General features: G+C 52.0%; 1 protein-coding gene across 11 annotated transcripts in view; it reads left to right on the top strand.

The window, feature by feature from the left end:
• PTK2 (protein tyrosine kinase 2) overlaps positions 1–13,832 on the top strand; it is a 247,182-nt gene that overhangs the window by 117,399 nt on the left and 115,951 nt on the right. For all 11 annotated transcript variants that reach the window (XM_059395226.1, XM_059395223.1, XM_059395224.1 and 8 more), the window contains 2 exons: positions 279–358; positions 2,337–2,399. In XM_059395226.1, coding sequence (XP_059251209.1) covers positions 279–358; positions 2,337–2,399 — 143 coding nt within the window. The remainder of the gene's footprint in view (positions 1–278; positions 359–2,336; positions 2,400–13,832) is intronic.

Below are 13,832 nucleotides of genomic sequence, written 5' to 3'. Positions count from 1 at the left end.
TTGTGACAGCGCGGGGCGCAGTGTCTAAAGCCGCTTGCGATTCAGGTGACGTTGTTGCTTCTTGAAGTTTAAGTGCTCTTGGATTAGATGCGTTCCCAGGAAGTCCATTTTATTTCCATAGCTGTTCTTGGTGTTACTCATTTTTATATCCAACGTCTAGTACAATTATTGGCCCAGTGTCTGGTGGATGTGAGCGACATCCCAGAAGCAGTTGTGGAACGAGCGACTCTGCGCGTGCTCTGCTAACGCAGCACTGTCTTCCCGTTCTTCTGTTGCAGGTCAAGAGCGACTACATGTCAGAGGTGGCTGACCGTGTGGACCAGGACATTGCTCTGAAGCTGGGCTGTCTGGAAATCCGGTAAGGTGCTAACTGGGCGTTGAGGGCTTGGCTGCTCTGAGGTGTACTTTAGTTTGGGAAATTACCCAAGTATTTTCCTTTCCCTCATAAAGATTATTCATCAAATACTGAATAAAATTTGAGTAAAAATTGGAGATTTTAAATTAGGTTTGTCAGTGTAACTTTTAGAAATCTTAGGATCTTTTAAAATGGTATTTCATTGCATTTAAAGCTGGAATGATTGATGAGCGTGCACATGTGTGAGCAGGTCTGAAAGCGCTCCTCGGTAGTCCCCTGGGGGTCATGGCAGTGACCTGTGTCACTGGGGTCCCAGGTGCTAGCCACGCACCACAGGTGGGGACCAAGGAGTTAAACGCGCTAGTGCACACCATTTAAATGGAAGCATAAATAGCCACATACAGCTAGTGGCTGCCGTGTTGCAGGGTTATGGGAAATGGAAATCTGAGAATATCGTTCTTAATTCTGTTACTATTTGTCACCATGTGTCATATGTTATCTTCTATGCTAGCATTTTAATTTTGAATAGAAGAGTATTTTACCTTTTTCAGGTGTGATTTCAATTAAAATTTACTCTGGGCTCCAGTTTAAGATGAGTTGGTTAAGCTAGCCACAGTTTGATTATGTATGCTCGGAACAGTTAGAATTTCCCCCCAAGGTCACAGTTTTTTATACTGCACGAGGCTGTTACATGCCCGACCCTACAAAGACCCGAGGGCAGTCAGGGTGTCATTCTCAACTCATTAAAATTCACGTCCAGCCTTACTTCTGTTTCCCAGTAACGGAGGTCATCCCTCGCTGGTCTCTTCTGTCCCTGGCCTGCCCCTGAGCCCTCTCAGCTCTCGGCAGAAAGCGTCCTTGGCCGCCCTTTCTGCCTCCAGACAGTGCTGCGCGGGCTTATCTGGAGGTGGGGTCAGAAAGCAGGAGGTGTTGGGCGAGAGGCACGGGGACCACCCTGGGTTCTCGGTACCTTTCCTGCTCCTTCCCGCACGGGCCTCCCGTGCTGTGTGTATCCCTCTCTGTCCCATGCAGTGTCCCTGACTTCACTGTGAAGTGAAGGGCTGCAGGAGAAGCCGGACGGTGCAGCCTCCCCCTGCAGGCCCCTCCTTCACGCCCCCGTCCCCGCGTGGGGAGAAAGTAAGAAAACCAAACTGAGAGACCCATCGGGGGCCCTCTGTAGTTTTTCATCTAAATCTACTACTTGCATTTTGAGTAGACCAAAGAAAAAGCCAAACAAATTTAAAAAGCAAAGCCAGTATTTATAGTATTAGAGACAGGTTTGAAACGGAGTCTGGTCCTCCTGTTACGTGACTTGAGACGACGTGTCCTACCTGTGTGTCCCAAAGCAGCTCCAGCCGGAGGTGTCCTTCTGCCAGGTACCGTGTGTGTGCAGAGAGAATCCGGCACACGCGTGGCAGGTTCTGTAGAGAGAGGAGCTGGCTCCCGCGGGGCCCGACTTGGCTTGACTGGGTCGTGTGGAGTGCGGGGGAAGGCTAGACGACGTACATTCAGAGGGGTGGACAGCGCTGCCTGGGCCGGAGCCTGCCTCCTCCCTGCACAGCCTGTCCTAATGATTCTGTCACACGTCCGTGCACTTGCCCTTGGTGACAGGTGGCCCTGCAGGAGTCAGTGTACTTGCTGCTCGCCTGTTCCCACGGCCATCCTGCTCGTGCAGGCTCCCACCGAGAGACTAGCACAGCGGCCAGCAGTCGTAGCTAAGCTCCTTACACCTGGAGTCTGTCTTGTCTTCACAGAGCCACACCTGATTCACACTCAGGGAGAAAGCAAGTTCGTCCAGTAGGACGGAGCCTGTGTTCACTGCTCTCTGCCTCCCAGGGGCTTGGGAGTCACCGCTTGGGGTCGGGTTCGTGTGCATTACAGCACAGCAGGGTGTCTGTGGCCGAGCCGCAGCGCCGTGTCCGCTGAGCAGTGCGGACGCCCCTTACACGTGTGTGTGAATGTGTGTCTTCCCTGGTTTTAGGCGCTCGTACTGGGAGATGCGAGGCAACGCGCTGGAGAAGAAGTCCAACTACGAAGTGTTGGAGTAAGTACCCCCCGCCCCAGCCGCACCGCGTGCCAAGCAGTAGGCCCGCCTTCAGGCCGTGGGTGTTAGTTTGCCTAAAGTTAAATCCCAAACCCAAAACGCTGCCATTTCTAGAACAGTCGCATCTGGATGAAGGAAAGTTTTTATAAGCAAAGGGTTCCAACGACAGTAACCGCGCGTGCAGACCTTTTCCCTTGTTGGCGAGCGCCTTTGGGCTGATCGTGTGGCGTCAGCACGGACTGCCGTCTCCAGCTTCAGTCGTGTCGGGAGGAGGTCTCTTCCAGTTCGCATCGGATGCAGAACTGCCGAGTCAGTTCCTCCTCACATTCCCTGTCCACGGTGCTGTAGGGTTTCCACGGGTGGAGATAAGTGAATCACTTGTTGCTTATGGAACAGGATGTTTAGAAAAACAAAATTTTTTGGATCATGGAATTGGTTTGTGTATTAGAGTTTGCCATCAGGTTGTCTTATCAGCGCATATCAGCATGCTGGAGCTTATGTCTGGGGAGGCGGGAGTTCCATACTGCATCGTTTTGATGATTCATGCAGCAAAAGAGAGTTGATCTTTAAGTCCCAGCAAAGGTCCGCTGTAGTCTCCTTAGGAATAGTGGCACATCTGGCCAACGCCTACCTTTTCTGGCTGTACTATTACTGAACTCCTGGTGGGTTTGGGAGGTGTAAAGTAAACGGGAAATAAAGTAAAAGGTCCCCATCACCACTCTGCTGTTGGAGCAGCTTTGGCTGCAGATCGCACCGGAGTCACGTTCCGTGGAACGAGTCCTGCCCTTCAGAGGATGGTGTCAAAGTCGGAAAGCCACGAACCTCCGAGACAGAAACCGCCAGCACTCACTGGGGCATAGATTCTCTTCACAACTGTCGCTTTCGTCACCTGCCGGACTCGGTGCTCGGACGCGTGTCATCGGCATGGAGGAGATCGTTAAAGATCTTATCTCGGGTGACGCTGGGCTTGTCCTCAGTTCAAATGGAGGCTCAGGATAACAGGAGTTTTACCTGTTTGGTTATTTGGTCAATTATCTGTTCCTTTGTCCATTGGTTTCTTTACTCATTAGTTCACTTAATGGACGTTACTGAGCGTGTGCCCAGCCGCTGGCAGCCGAGTGCTGGGCATTCAGATATTAATAATCCAAAACGCTCACCCTCAGGAAGCTTCCAGCGAGCAGGGAGACTCAGCTGGGTGAGCAGGGCTGTAGAACAGTGTGCCCAGGGGCTGAAGTAGAGGAGCCTGGGGGGCGGGGGCTGTCGGGAGCACGGTTCTTGATGTTCGAGGTGATTTCACGGGGGGATGAGGTCTCCCCAAGTCTCGAAGAAAGCATGTGGGCAGGTGGGGGGAGCTACCGGGGAAGAGGGATGAGACTTTGAAGGCACAGAGACACGGAAGTTCAGGTAGCAGCTAACAAACCGTCCATGCATTGTGAAGGCCATGTCAGCAACAGCCCACTGCTCTCCAGGAGCCTCTGGTCCTTGGCCGTGGCTGACTCCTCGGCCATCCGCAACAGGACAGTGGTGTGAGGAGCTGGGGGCTGTGGGCCGGCTGGCTGCTGAGACTTGGGTTCTGTCCTGTGCCACCAGGGATTCCACTCACAGGAAGAGTTTCTGTTAGACGGGGAGCCGGAGAAGTTGTTGGAGCCTGTTGATTTTCAGTTCTGAGGGAACGTGCATGTTTTTGCAATGAAAAGGAAGGAGAAATGTGGATTTATTTTATGTTTTAAAATCGCTTATACCAGTAGCATTAAAATCTTCCCTGGTCCCCCGTGCCTGGTTTCTAATGTCGTTCATCAGTGAAAGGAACCAGGGCTCCTTTGAAAAATGCCTGATGGCTGGGGGTGGGGGGGAAGGGGGTACAGGAGGGGCCTGTGCATCTTGGTGCCAGAAGGGAGGAAGTGCTCGGTCAGCGTGGGGCGAGAGCACCTGAAGTGCCTAAAGCTGGAATCATTTGAGCTACAAAGTGAGCGAGTAGTTTTAGATTAGAACCCGGAGCGTAGAGCAGATACCCGGAGGCCCTCCTCGTACACATGAGCGAACACGTGAGAAGTGACAGATCTCCCCTACAGAAGAATTCAAAGTAATTTATGTAGATGTGACCATGAAGGGGGCAGAGCTTAAAATCCCACCTTAAAGGATGGGCTGTACTTGGAGACCTGTACAGGACGGCGTTGGGGGTGGGAGTTAGCAGGCAGTGAAGAAACCCGGCCGACACCACCTGAGCTAGACGAGCAAGGTTGGCCTCAAGCAGTGACAGGCCACACATGGCCACTTCACCTCTGGTGGCTTCCTCTTCTGTACCCGTAACCCCAGTCTCATCATGTGGAAGCACAGATAATTCCTAGTCGAGGGACATTATTCAAAATACCACCTTCAAACTGTCAAGATGGTCCAAAACCAGGAAAACTTGAGAAGCTGATGGAGCCAAGAAGAGCCTGTGGAGCCTGATGACGAATTTGGATTCTGAACCAAAAATGATGTAGAAAAAGTAACGAAATTTGAATGAAATACAGACTGTTTCTAATAACAAGTCAGTGTTGTGGTAGGAATTGTGGCTGATGTGCCATGCGTGATAGGGACTGGGAGCGGGAGCGGACCTGGGCGTGGGGCACCCGTGGGCCTCTCTACTATGTTTCCACATCTCTGGACAGCTGAGACTAGGCTACAATAGTCTGTCTCCATTTAAAGAGAAATGATCTGGGAATGGAGATGAACAGCCAGTGGGGAGACAGGGGTGACAATCTCGAGGGTTCCAGCCCCGTGGTGGGCTGTTCCGTGAAGTCTGGGAAAGACCTGGGTGATACGTCACCTGGCAGTTAGCGATAGGACGCCAGAACATCTGTTGGCGTCCTTTGGGTCACCGTGAAAGCCTGTCCTGTTGCCGTGAACTGTATCCTGCCCTGTCCCTGCAAGGCCACAGCAGGAGCTATGGTGTCACGGGGTGGAAGGAGCCAGGCGTGCGGTAGATACTATAAAGGGACACAGAGCCAGAGGACAGCAGGGGCCCAAATGAAACCCTCATGTGCCACGCACTGACGTGTTTGTGGCAGCAGGGCAGAAGCAGGGATCCTTCGGGGTGGGGGTGGGGGGTTGTTTGGAGAGAGGAGTTTTCAGGTTAAGCTGTTTGCAACAAGGGGCCCCAGCTGGCTCAGTCGCTACAGCTGCTGCTGTCGATCTCTGGGTCGTGAGTTGGAGCCCCACGCTGGGTGTGGAATCTACTTAAAAACATTAATACATTTAATTAAAAAAGAAAAGATCTGTTTGAAGTGAAAGACAAGGATTGCATCAGAATTGGTGTAAAATTGGCTTATTTCTAGGGAATACAGAAATTGAGGCGATGGGCTAGGAGGTGGGGGGCAGAGGACAGACCCAGGCACTCATGGGTGGGGGTCAGTGAAGTGGAGAATATAGGGGTTACTGTGCACGGGGGGGCCGTATTATGGGAGAAATGGGTGCAGGGTGGTGCCATCGCGCCCTCTCGGGGGGTGTGGGGGGCAGGCTGAGTTACGTGCAGTCTGGAGGTTGTGTGTTCTCGTACAGGTGTGCTGTGTAAGTCAGGCAGACAAGCGAGAGAAGGAAAAGAAGTGGGTTTAAGAGGCTCACGGTCCGGGGTCGACCCTGGGTCTGTGCTGGGTCGACCTGCCCGTTCTCCATCCCCCCCACCCCCCGGCAGGGCTTCCGTGTAGCCGCGGATGTTGTGTGCCTATCCTCTCGCCCAGAGTGTCTGGTGTGGGTCCTTCCTCCACTGTGTCCCATTCCCAGTGTGTGCTTCCAGGGCCACAGAGTGAGGGCGGTGCCCATGCCTGCCTCGGTGTGCGGGGTCAGGGAAGCGACCACATCGAGAGCCGGACGCAGTGCGGGCCCTGATGGGCCTCCGCCCTCGTTCCCCTTGTGATCGGGTCCAGAGGAGCGCTTGTCCCTCGCACTGAAAACCAAACTGTGTAGCGTTACTTCGCAGTGTTCGCAAGAGAAAAGCATATAAAGGAATGTCAGAGTTCACCTGTTAACTCAATCTTGAGCCTTTTCAGTCATTTTCATTCGTTTACAAGGTAGTAATACATTCTAGCTGAGAAAACTGGGACAGACTCGTCCGGTAAGACGGACTCCCATGGGCCTGTGCTCACCGCCGTCAGCCGCACTGTCCGCAGACGCAGCCCTGCGGTCCTCCCTCGTTCCAAGTGTGCGCACGCGGCGGGGCCGCGCCGGGCTCGGCGGGACCTCGTGTCTGTGAGCCTGCAGCCCGCCGCCTCCCATCGGCCTGGTTCGGGGAGCCGTTGGCGCTGAGCGAGCGCGTGGCCGCCGTCAGGTCGGGGGGTGTGCTGCATGCCACCAGTCCGCGCGGGGACGCTCTGGCCTGTGACAGCACGAGGTGGCGTCACCATGTTTCCTTGTGCGTTCTTGCCTGGTGACCAATTAGTGGCAGCTTGTTTTGTTTGCTTTCCCTTGATTACTGTTGATATTGAAGACCTGCCCGTATGTGGGCTGCCATACAGATTCCTTTTTTAAATTTGGCTGTATTTTTTTAAAGTTTTTACACCTATTTATGTTTTTCCTTATTAATATTAAGAGGTTTTTGTCATATTAACTATGTTTGTCGTATTTGTTCTGTATGTTCTTCCCAATTGGTCTTTGTCCGCTGTGATTATACGGCCCATCATCACCTAGGACTTGTTCTTTCTTTCATGTCATTTTTTTTTTTTTTTTAATGTAGTAAGATCTGCCAGTTATTTTCATTTTAGTTAAGAGTTTCAAGACCTGGGGCGCCTGGGTGGCTCAGTGGGTTAAAGCCTCTGCCTTCAGCTCAGGTCATGATCCCAGGGTCCTGGGATCGAGCCCCACATCGGGCTCTCTGCTCAGCAAGGAGCCTGCTTTCTCCTTTCTCTCTCTGCCTGCCTTTCTGCCTACTTGTGATCTCTGTCTGTCAAATAAATAAATAAAATCTTCAAAAAAAAATAAATAAAAAAGAGTTTCAAGACTTGTTTGTTCTCAAACTTTTGTGGAGTTATTTCTATTTTTTCATCTCCAAAGATGCAGATATTTCTTCAAAGGTTTTCTTGGTAGTGGTGGTCTATGCTAACAGCTTCTTTGGCTTTTGTGGAGACCGTCTTAATGGGCTGGTGTAAGACCATTTCCCTCCAGTAACGGACTATAAAAACATTCAGACGCAGAGAACGTTGAGAGATCCGTGTCGTGAGCGTACGTGTACCTGCCTGCCCCCTGAACTCTTCGGGGAACATTCTGCCGTGTTCGCTTCCGCGACCGGAATACACTTTCTCTTCAGGCTGGTTAACGTCTGCCTTTCGTGGTACTTTGTCTCTTGACATGTCATTAAGTGAGAAGGTGTGTGTCTCCCTCTGTGAGAGTGGCTGGACCCATTCCCTCCTGTGGGTCAGTTCGTGTTTGCTCTGTATTTGGGTTTTTTTTCCCTAGAAACACAAAGAGTTTTTATCTTCTTGGTTACTTGAACCTCATGTCATTATTCAGTTACCCTCAGGCTGCCTAACCACACACACTTCCTTGTTTTGGGGGCACTTCTCGTCCCGAAGTTCACTCTGCCTTCTGGAGGTTAGCACTGACCCGGCTTTCATTTTCTCTGCTTGTATTACTTCTTCTGTTCTTTCCTTGTTACTTTTCTTCTGTTAATTCCCAATTTATTACATCCTTAAACTTTTACACGTGTCTCTTACAAGCATCATAGAGCCGGATTCCACAAATCCAGAACGTGTTTCTTCTAAATGGTAGATTTAATACATTTGTATTTATTAGGATAAACAATATATTTGGACTGACTTATGTTGTCTTTATTTTTGTTGTCATTTTTTTTTCCCAAAAACTTTGTTTTTGGGGGGAGGGGATGTCTGTGTGTGTGTGTGTGTGTGTGGATTTTTTTCTTTTTTCTCTTCTACTGTTTATTTCTTAGTGGGTTTTCTTATTCTAAATCTTCTTGTCTCATGATTTGGAAATTTATAAACTATTTCTGTTCTTTTACTAGTTACACTTCCATTTGAACCTTCTGTATTAACTTAACCAGTTTAGATCTTAACGTTCTCTTCCCCTCTCTTCTGGACACCCTCTCCGTACGTCCTGCTGGCTCGCACGCCATTCCGCCGTGTGCTGGTTCTGTTTATTTCAGCCCCGCGTGTTAGATGTTGTTATCGTAACCTCACGCAGACACGGTCGATTCGGCAGCACAGACACCGCTTCACCTCTTGCGCATCGCTGTGTCTGCCTCAGACCACCCTTCCCCCTCCTTTGCCTTCAGACGCTGTACTTGCTCCACGCTCGAGAGATTGCCTTCGGTACGGCTGCTGACCGATGCGCGGCTGCTTCTCTGCGGTCACTCTGTCCCTTTAGACCGCTGCGTTGCTCTTCCTGTCTCGCTCGTTCCTCCTGCTTGCATTTTGTTCATGACCCAGCTTGGATCCGTGTATTTCATCTGGAAAGTGTATGTGCCGTCGGCCCTGGAATTGTCAGCACTTGGACCTCTGTGGCTCTTACTCTGGTTCGTATTTTCCATCCGTTTCTCCCTGTGATGGTGTCTGTGTCGTTCTCTAGATTTGCCCTCTGAGCCCTTCATTCCCTCCTGAGTAGTCTCCGTCCTACCTCATAGCTCATGTTTCATTTCACCATTGATACTTTTCGATTCCAAGTTCATTTCTGGGGATGCAATCTGTTCTTCCCAATAGCCTTTTGTTGCGTGCTTGTGTGTGTGATGTGCCAGGAGTGTGTCCGTTGGCTCCTCCTCTGACCCACACAAGCCTCCAGGTGGCTTGAGTCAGAGCTGGTGGACCGAGCTTGGGCAAGCAGGGCTCCCCAGGGACTTCGTGGAGAGCCGCGGTGAATGGCACAGCTGCAGCTTCTGTCGGGTCCAGGCCCATCCCCCCATACACGCCTTCAGACGGTGTCCCGTCCAGAACCCAAGAGCGGGTGCCTGGGGCCGGGGGTCCCAAGGCTCCTGACCCCCAGCGCTCGGCGTGGGCCAGGACAGGCACACAGGTCTGCCTGCTTATCTCCATGCTGCGTGAACAGTCTCGTCTCTCAGCCTGCCTTCTGGTATCAGCTTCCCTTTCTCTTACGGTATATTATTTAGGAATTCTTTTGTTTGTACCTTTGGTGGTAAAGTTCAGATTCTGACATCTTGAAAGGGAGCTTTACTGCATGAACAATTCTTGACTCATCATGGTAGTTTCTCAGTACTTTAAAAATTCGTGGAGGGGCACCTGGGTGGCTCAGTGGGTTAAAGCCTCTGCCTTCGGCTCAGGTCATGATCCCAGGGTCCTGGGATCGAGCCCCGCATCGGGCTCTCTGCTCAGCGGGGAGCCTGCTTCCTCCTCTCTCTCTCTCTGCCTACTTGTGATCTCTGCCGGTCAAATAAATAAATAAAATCTTAAAAAAAAAAAAAATTCGTGGAGCTGTTCCTTCGGTTCTGCCTTTGCACACCGCTGTTGGAAAGGCTGGTGCCAGGGCTTTACACCTGTGCCCACTGAGTGGGTCACCCGGCTGAGCGGACTCCGGGCCTCCTGCCCCAGGGACCTGGCAGCCCGGTCCTCCAGGGCCTCAGCATTTCTCTTTGCTACTGAGCGTTGCTAGTGACTTGGGGCCACTTAGAAAGGTATATATTTTCTGGTAAAGAAAAGAATTCTACACAAATCCAGAGTATCGTGTGTTTCCTATTAGTTTATTTTAGGCTTCTCTTTTCCCTGACAGTCAGGAGAAAAATTGTGAAATAGTCCGCAGGATTGCCTAGTTTTTGTCAGAAAACTTAAAGACAGTCTTGGTTATTTATAGCCTAATGAGGGATGCCCCTTCGACTTTACTGTTTCTGAATAACTCTTTTGAGTCACACTGGAGATAACTGGGCCGCTTCTACGAACAGGGAAAGCACTGTGGAGGGACTTCTGTAGTTTTTCTTTAAACTAAAGAGCTAATCTGTCCATGTCTTTCACCGTCCGTAGAACCAGTGTGCCTTCTCTGTAGGCAAAGGGGAGACGTGTGGCGAAGACGCCCCAGCCCCGGCCCCAGAGCGCGGCCTCCCGAGGGTGCGCGCCTCCAGGAGCAGAGTGGCAGGCCGGTGGGTGAGACTCTGCGTGCACCTTTGTGAGCAGAGGCCGGGCAGGGGAGGAAGGCACCTGCCGCAGGAGTCCGCTCAGAGGTTTTAGGAAAAATGTTTCATACTCAAGCTAACAACTGCATCGTGACAAAGACAGATTAACCAAAAGAAGCTGTGAACCCGTTGAAGGAAGAATTTTATATTCTGCTGATTCTTGTTTAAACCACTGACTTGTGTTGTGAAGTTACATGAGTTACTTCACCTTCCAGTTCTGCTCATTTCCTTGTTACGTGGTTTGCTCTTTAAAGAAATGTGTTTTTCATCATCTTTGCATGTGATGCAGTCCTCTGTAGTTGTTTGTGTGCTCGTGTCCGTTTTCCGCTGCGACGGTCCACGGCGCGGACCAGGGCCTCCCGCTGTTCCCATCGCCGAGCCGCGTCTGACGTTCATGTGGTGTTACAGCAGTAGGTATTTCTTGAAGAAAAAAAAAATGCATGATTTAAAATGATCTGAGGTTAGTTACATTGTCTTCTAGTCGCAGTCTAGCGCTTTCTGTAGTTACCTGCCATACATAAAGAAGGTGCTGATGGCTTTGGCCTGAATCGGCAGTAGCTTAACTGTTAGATCAAAGGTCATGCCTCTTCCATACAGGACAGGCCCTCGCGGGCCCTGTTCTTCTCTTGCCCCGCCCTCCTTGCGTCCGTAGCATGGCCCCCTTCCTCCCGTGGCCTACGGTGGCTGGTGGACCTTCCAGCCTCCCAGAGGAGGAGGAAGTGGGCGCCCTCTCTCTCTCTCCCCTCCCCGCAAGGACACAGCTGTGTACATAGTATTTCCCTTCGAGGGACATGGCCGAGTCGTAGTCACGTGGTCACGGCTGGCTACAGGAGAGGACCGCAGGGCTATGCCAGGCCAGAAGACAGCTTCTTACTACCCAGGAGGGCAGAGAGCCTGCCATTCGGAAATGGACAGCAGTCTGTACTGTGGTTAGAGAACTTCCATATTTATCAGTTTTTAAGAGGCTTAAGGCATTTTAGAGGCTAATATCTCAGTGGTATTTTTATGTTAAAGATACTCAGGGTTTGGGGTAAGGGTGAGAAGGGGATGCTGTATGAAATGCAGATTTTAGTTGTGTTTTCACATCAGTTTTGGTTGCTCTTTGGCCTGAGCTTTAAATCTTTGAGGAATTATGTCCGCAGAGTATTAGTCACCCAGAGCCAGCAGACAAGATCAGGGTCTTCTCAGAAGTGGTGCCAAAGGGGAAATAAATTCATCTCTGACTTGAGAATCGACTTACTGTGAAGCTTCCAACACACTCCGGTCTCCCAGCCTGCTGTGTTGGGGCCTGTGGACTTGGGTGCACGTGTGCGGGGCAGGGCTGCAGGCTAGGAGTCTGCAGGCAGCAGCCAGGGCACTCCGGAACGTTCGTCCTCTGTATGGTAGAGCCTGGGTGTCAGGGAGAGGCTGCAGGGGGCAAGCAGTGCCGCCTGCGGGGGGGCAGGAGTGTGTCTCCTTACTGGGACGGCTGTCCGTGGGGGACGGGCTGCGGAGGGGCAAGGCCTGGGAGCGGGGGGGGGGGGGGGGGTCAGCCTGGAGCCTGTGGGGCAGAGCTTGGAGCTTAACGCTGTCATCATCGGTCAGCAGTGGTTCAGATAGTTCCTGGGAAGGACAGAGGTAAAGTAACCGCTAATTAAGAGGACTCTGGTTACCGTTGATCACAGCGATCATGTCAAGCTTCAGAAACCCCGAGTCTCAACGAGCAGACGTGTGGGTTCCGGAGCCCCGTTGTCTGACAGCACCTCTGGGAGTGGCTGTTGACCCGGTGTCTCCCCTGAGGAAAGGGGGCGTGTGGGGAGTGTCCTGCCCCGTCACCCAGCTTGGGGCCTGGTGTGAGGAGGCAGATGAGGGGCAGCCTTGCTTTCTTTGAAGCTTCACATCAGAATAATTTGAAGTTTAGAGACCAAAGGATAGAAACCCTTTCTGCCAGCCCTGAGAGAAAAGTTGGAAGGGGAGTCCCCAGAAGCTCCCTGCTGTCCAGGGACAGGCAGTCCCGGCTGAAGGCTGCTGGTGTGACTCCCAGCTCCGTCCTGCAAGGTCCGCTACCTGCCGCTGCCACGTGGTCCTGGGCCGCCCTCCTCCCGACTGCGGGGCTCTGTTCCAGAGGTTGGGATGCTGCGTCCTGTGCCCAGTGCGCCGGGTGGGCAGCTGAGCCCAGCGTCCGTCCGTCCTGCTCACCCCTGCGCTCACCGGGGAGCCCTCGGCGCCTGGCCCCGAGCCCTGGAGAGTCAGGGTGCCTGCCGCCCAGTGCAGTGGCCCACTGCGGCGGGAACGTCCTCTTTGCCCCGGCACGCGTGGCGGCTGCTCCCCCATGTGTGGCCGCAGAGCCCCTGACATTTGGCCACCACCACAGGGAGCTAGATTCTTCGATCGAGTGTAGCTGCCTTAAGCACATACAGCTTCCCAGGATCGCTGCAGTGAACAGTATGGCTCTGACCTGATGGTCACGTCCTATTTGTTGTGCGTGGGTGTGCACATCTCCTCGGAGCACGTATGGGAGTCGAGCAGCCTAATGCTTGAGTTTGGGAATTGGGGTTTGGCAGTATTCTAAGAGTTTCACGTAGCTAGTTTCCTGTCCAGTGCGTTTACAGGAACTCGGGATCTACCCCTTGACAATTGTTTGTACAGAATGGGTTACCTTGTAATAAAGGCCGGTGGCTCTGAAACCTCCAGCCAGTATGCACTGTCTGACTCACCTTGCCTCACGTGAGTGCAGAGTCTGGGCTCATACAGGTGAGTTGGACAGCACAGGAAGCTAAAAGCTCTTCTGGTGCACGTCAGAGTACACACCGTCACCCGGTAGCACTGTCACAGAGGGACAGCCTGCCTGTCCCTGCTGGGTGTCCTAGCAGAGGGTGTAAATTTGGTCGTCTCCGTAAAACTGAGCGTGGCGCCCGAGGTGCTGCTCGGGGACCCTCAGTGTCCTCCACCACGAAGCCCAAAGTAGATTGGCTTCCTGATTAAATTAACGGGGATGTGTTCTTGAATTTTTCTGATATTTTGTGTACTTCAGCCTTGTTTTTAGTTTCTCATTTGCCAGCTGTCACATTTTTTTTTAAAGATATTTTAAAAACTTATTAGCGAGAGAGAACAGAGCGAGCAAGAGGAAACACAAGCGGAGGCAGGAGGGGCAGAGAGGGAGAAGCAGACCCCCACTAAGCGGGGGGCCCTCGACGGGGCTGGACCCTTACCTTGAGATCGTGACCTGAACGGAAGGCAGATGCTTACCTGGCTGAGCCACCCAGGTGCCCCAGGTGTCACGTTTAAAAGAGGTCTAACACACAGACAAGTGTTACAATCCGTTGCTCAAAAATAATTGGAAAAGC

Source organism: Mustela nigripes, chromosome 3, assembly GCF_022355385.1.
Source record: "Mustela nigripes isolate SB6536 chromosome 3, MUSNIG.SB6536, whole genome shotgun sequence".
In the NCBI taxonomy this organism is placed as follows: Eukaryota; Metazoa; Chordata; class Mammalia; order Carnivora; family Mustelidae; genus Mustela; species Mustela nigripes.
Note: the sequence above shows the minus strand (reverse complement) of the source record. Positions and strands in the feature narration are given on the sequence as shown.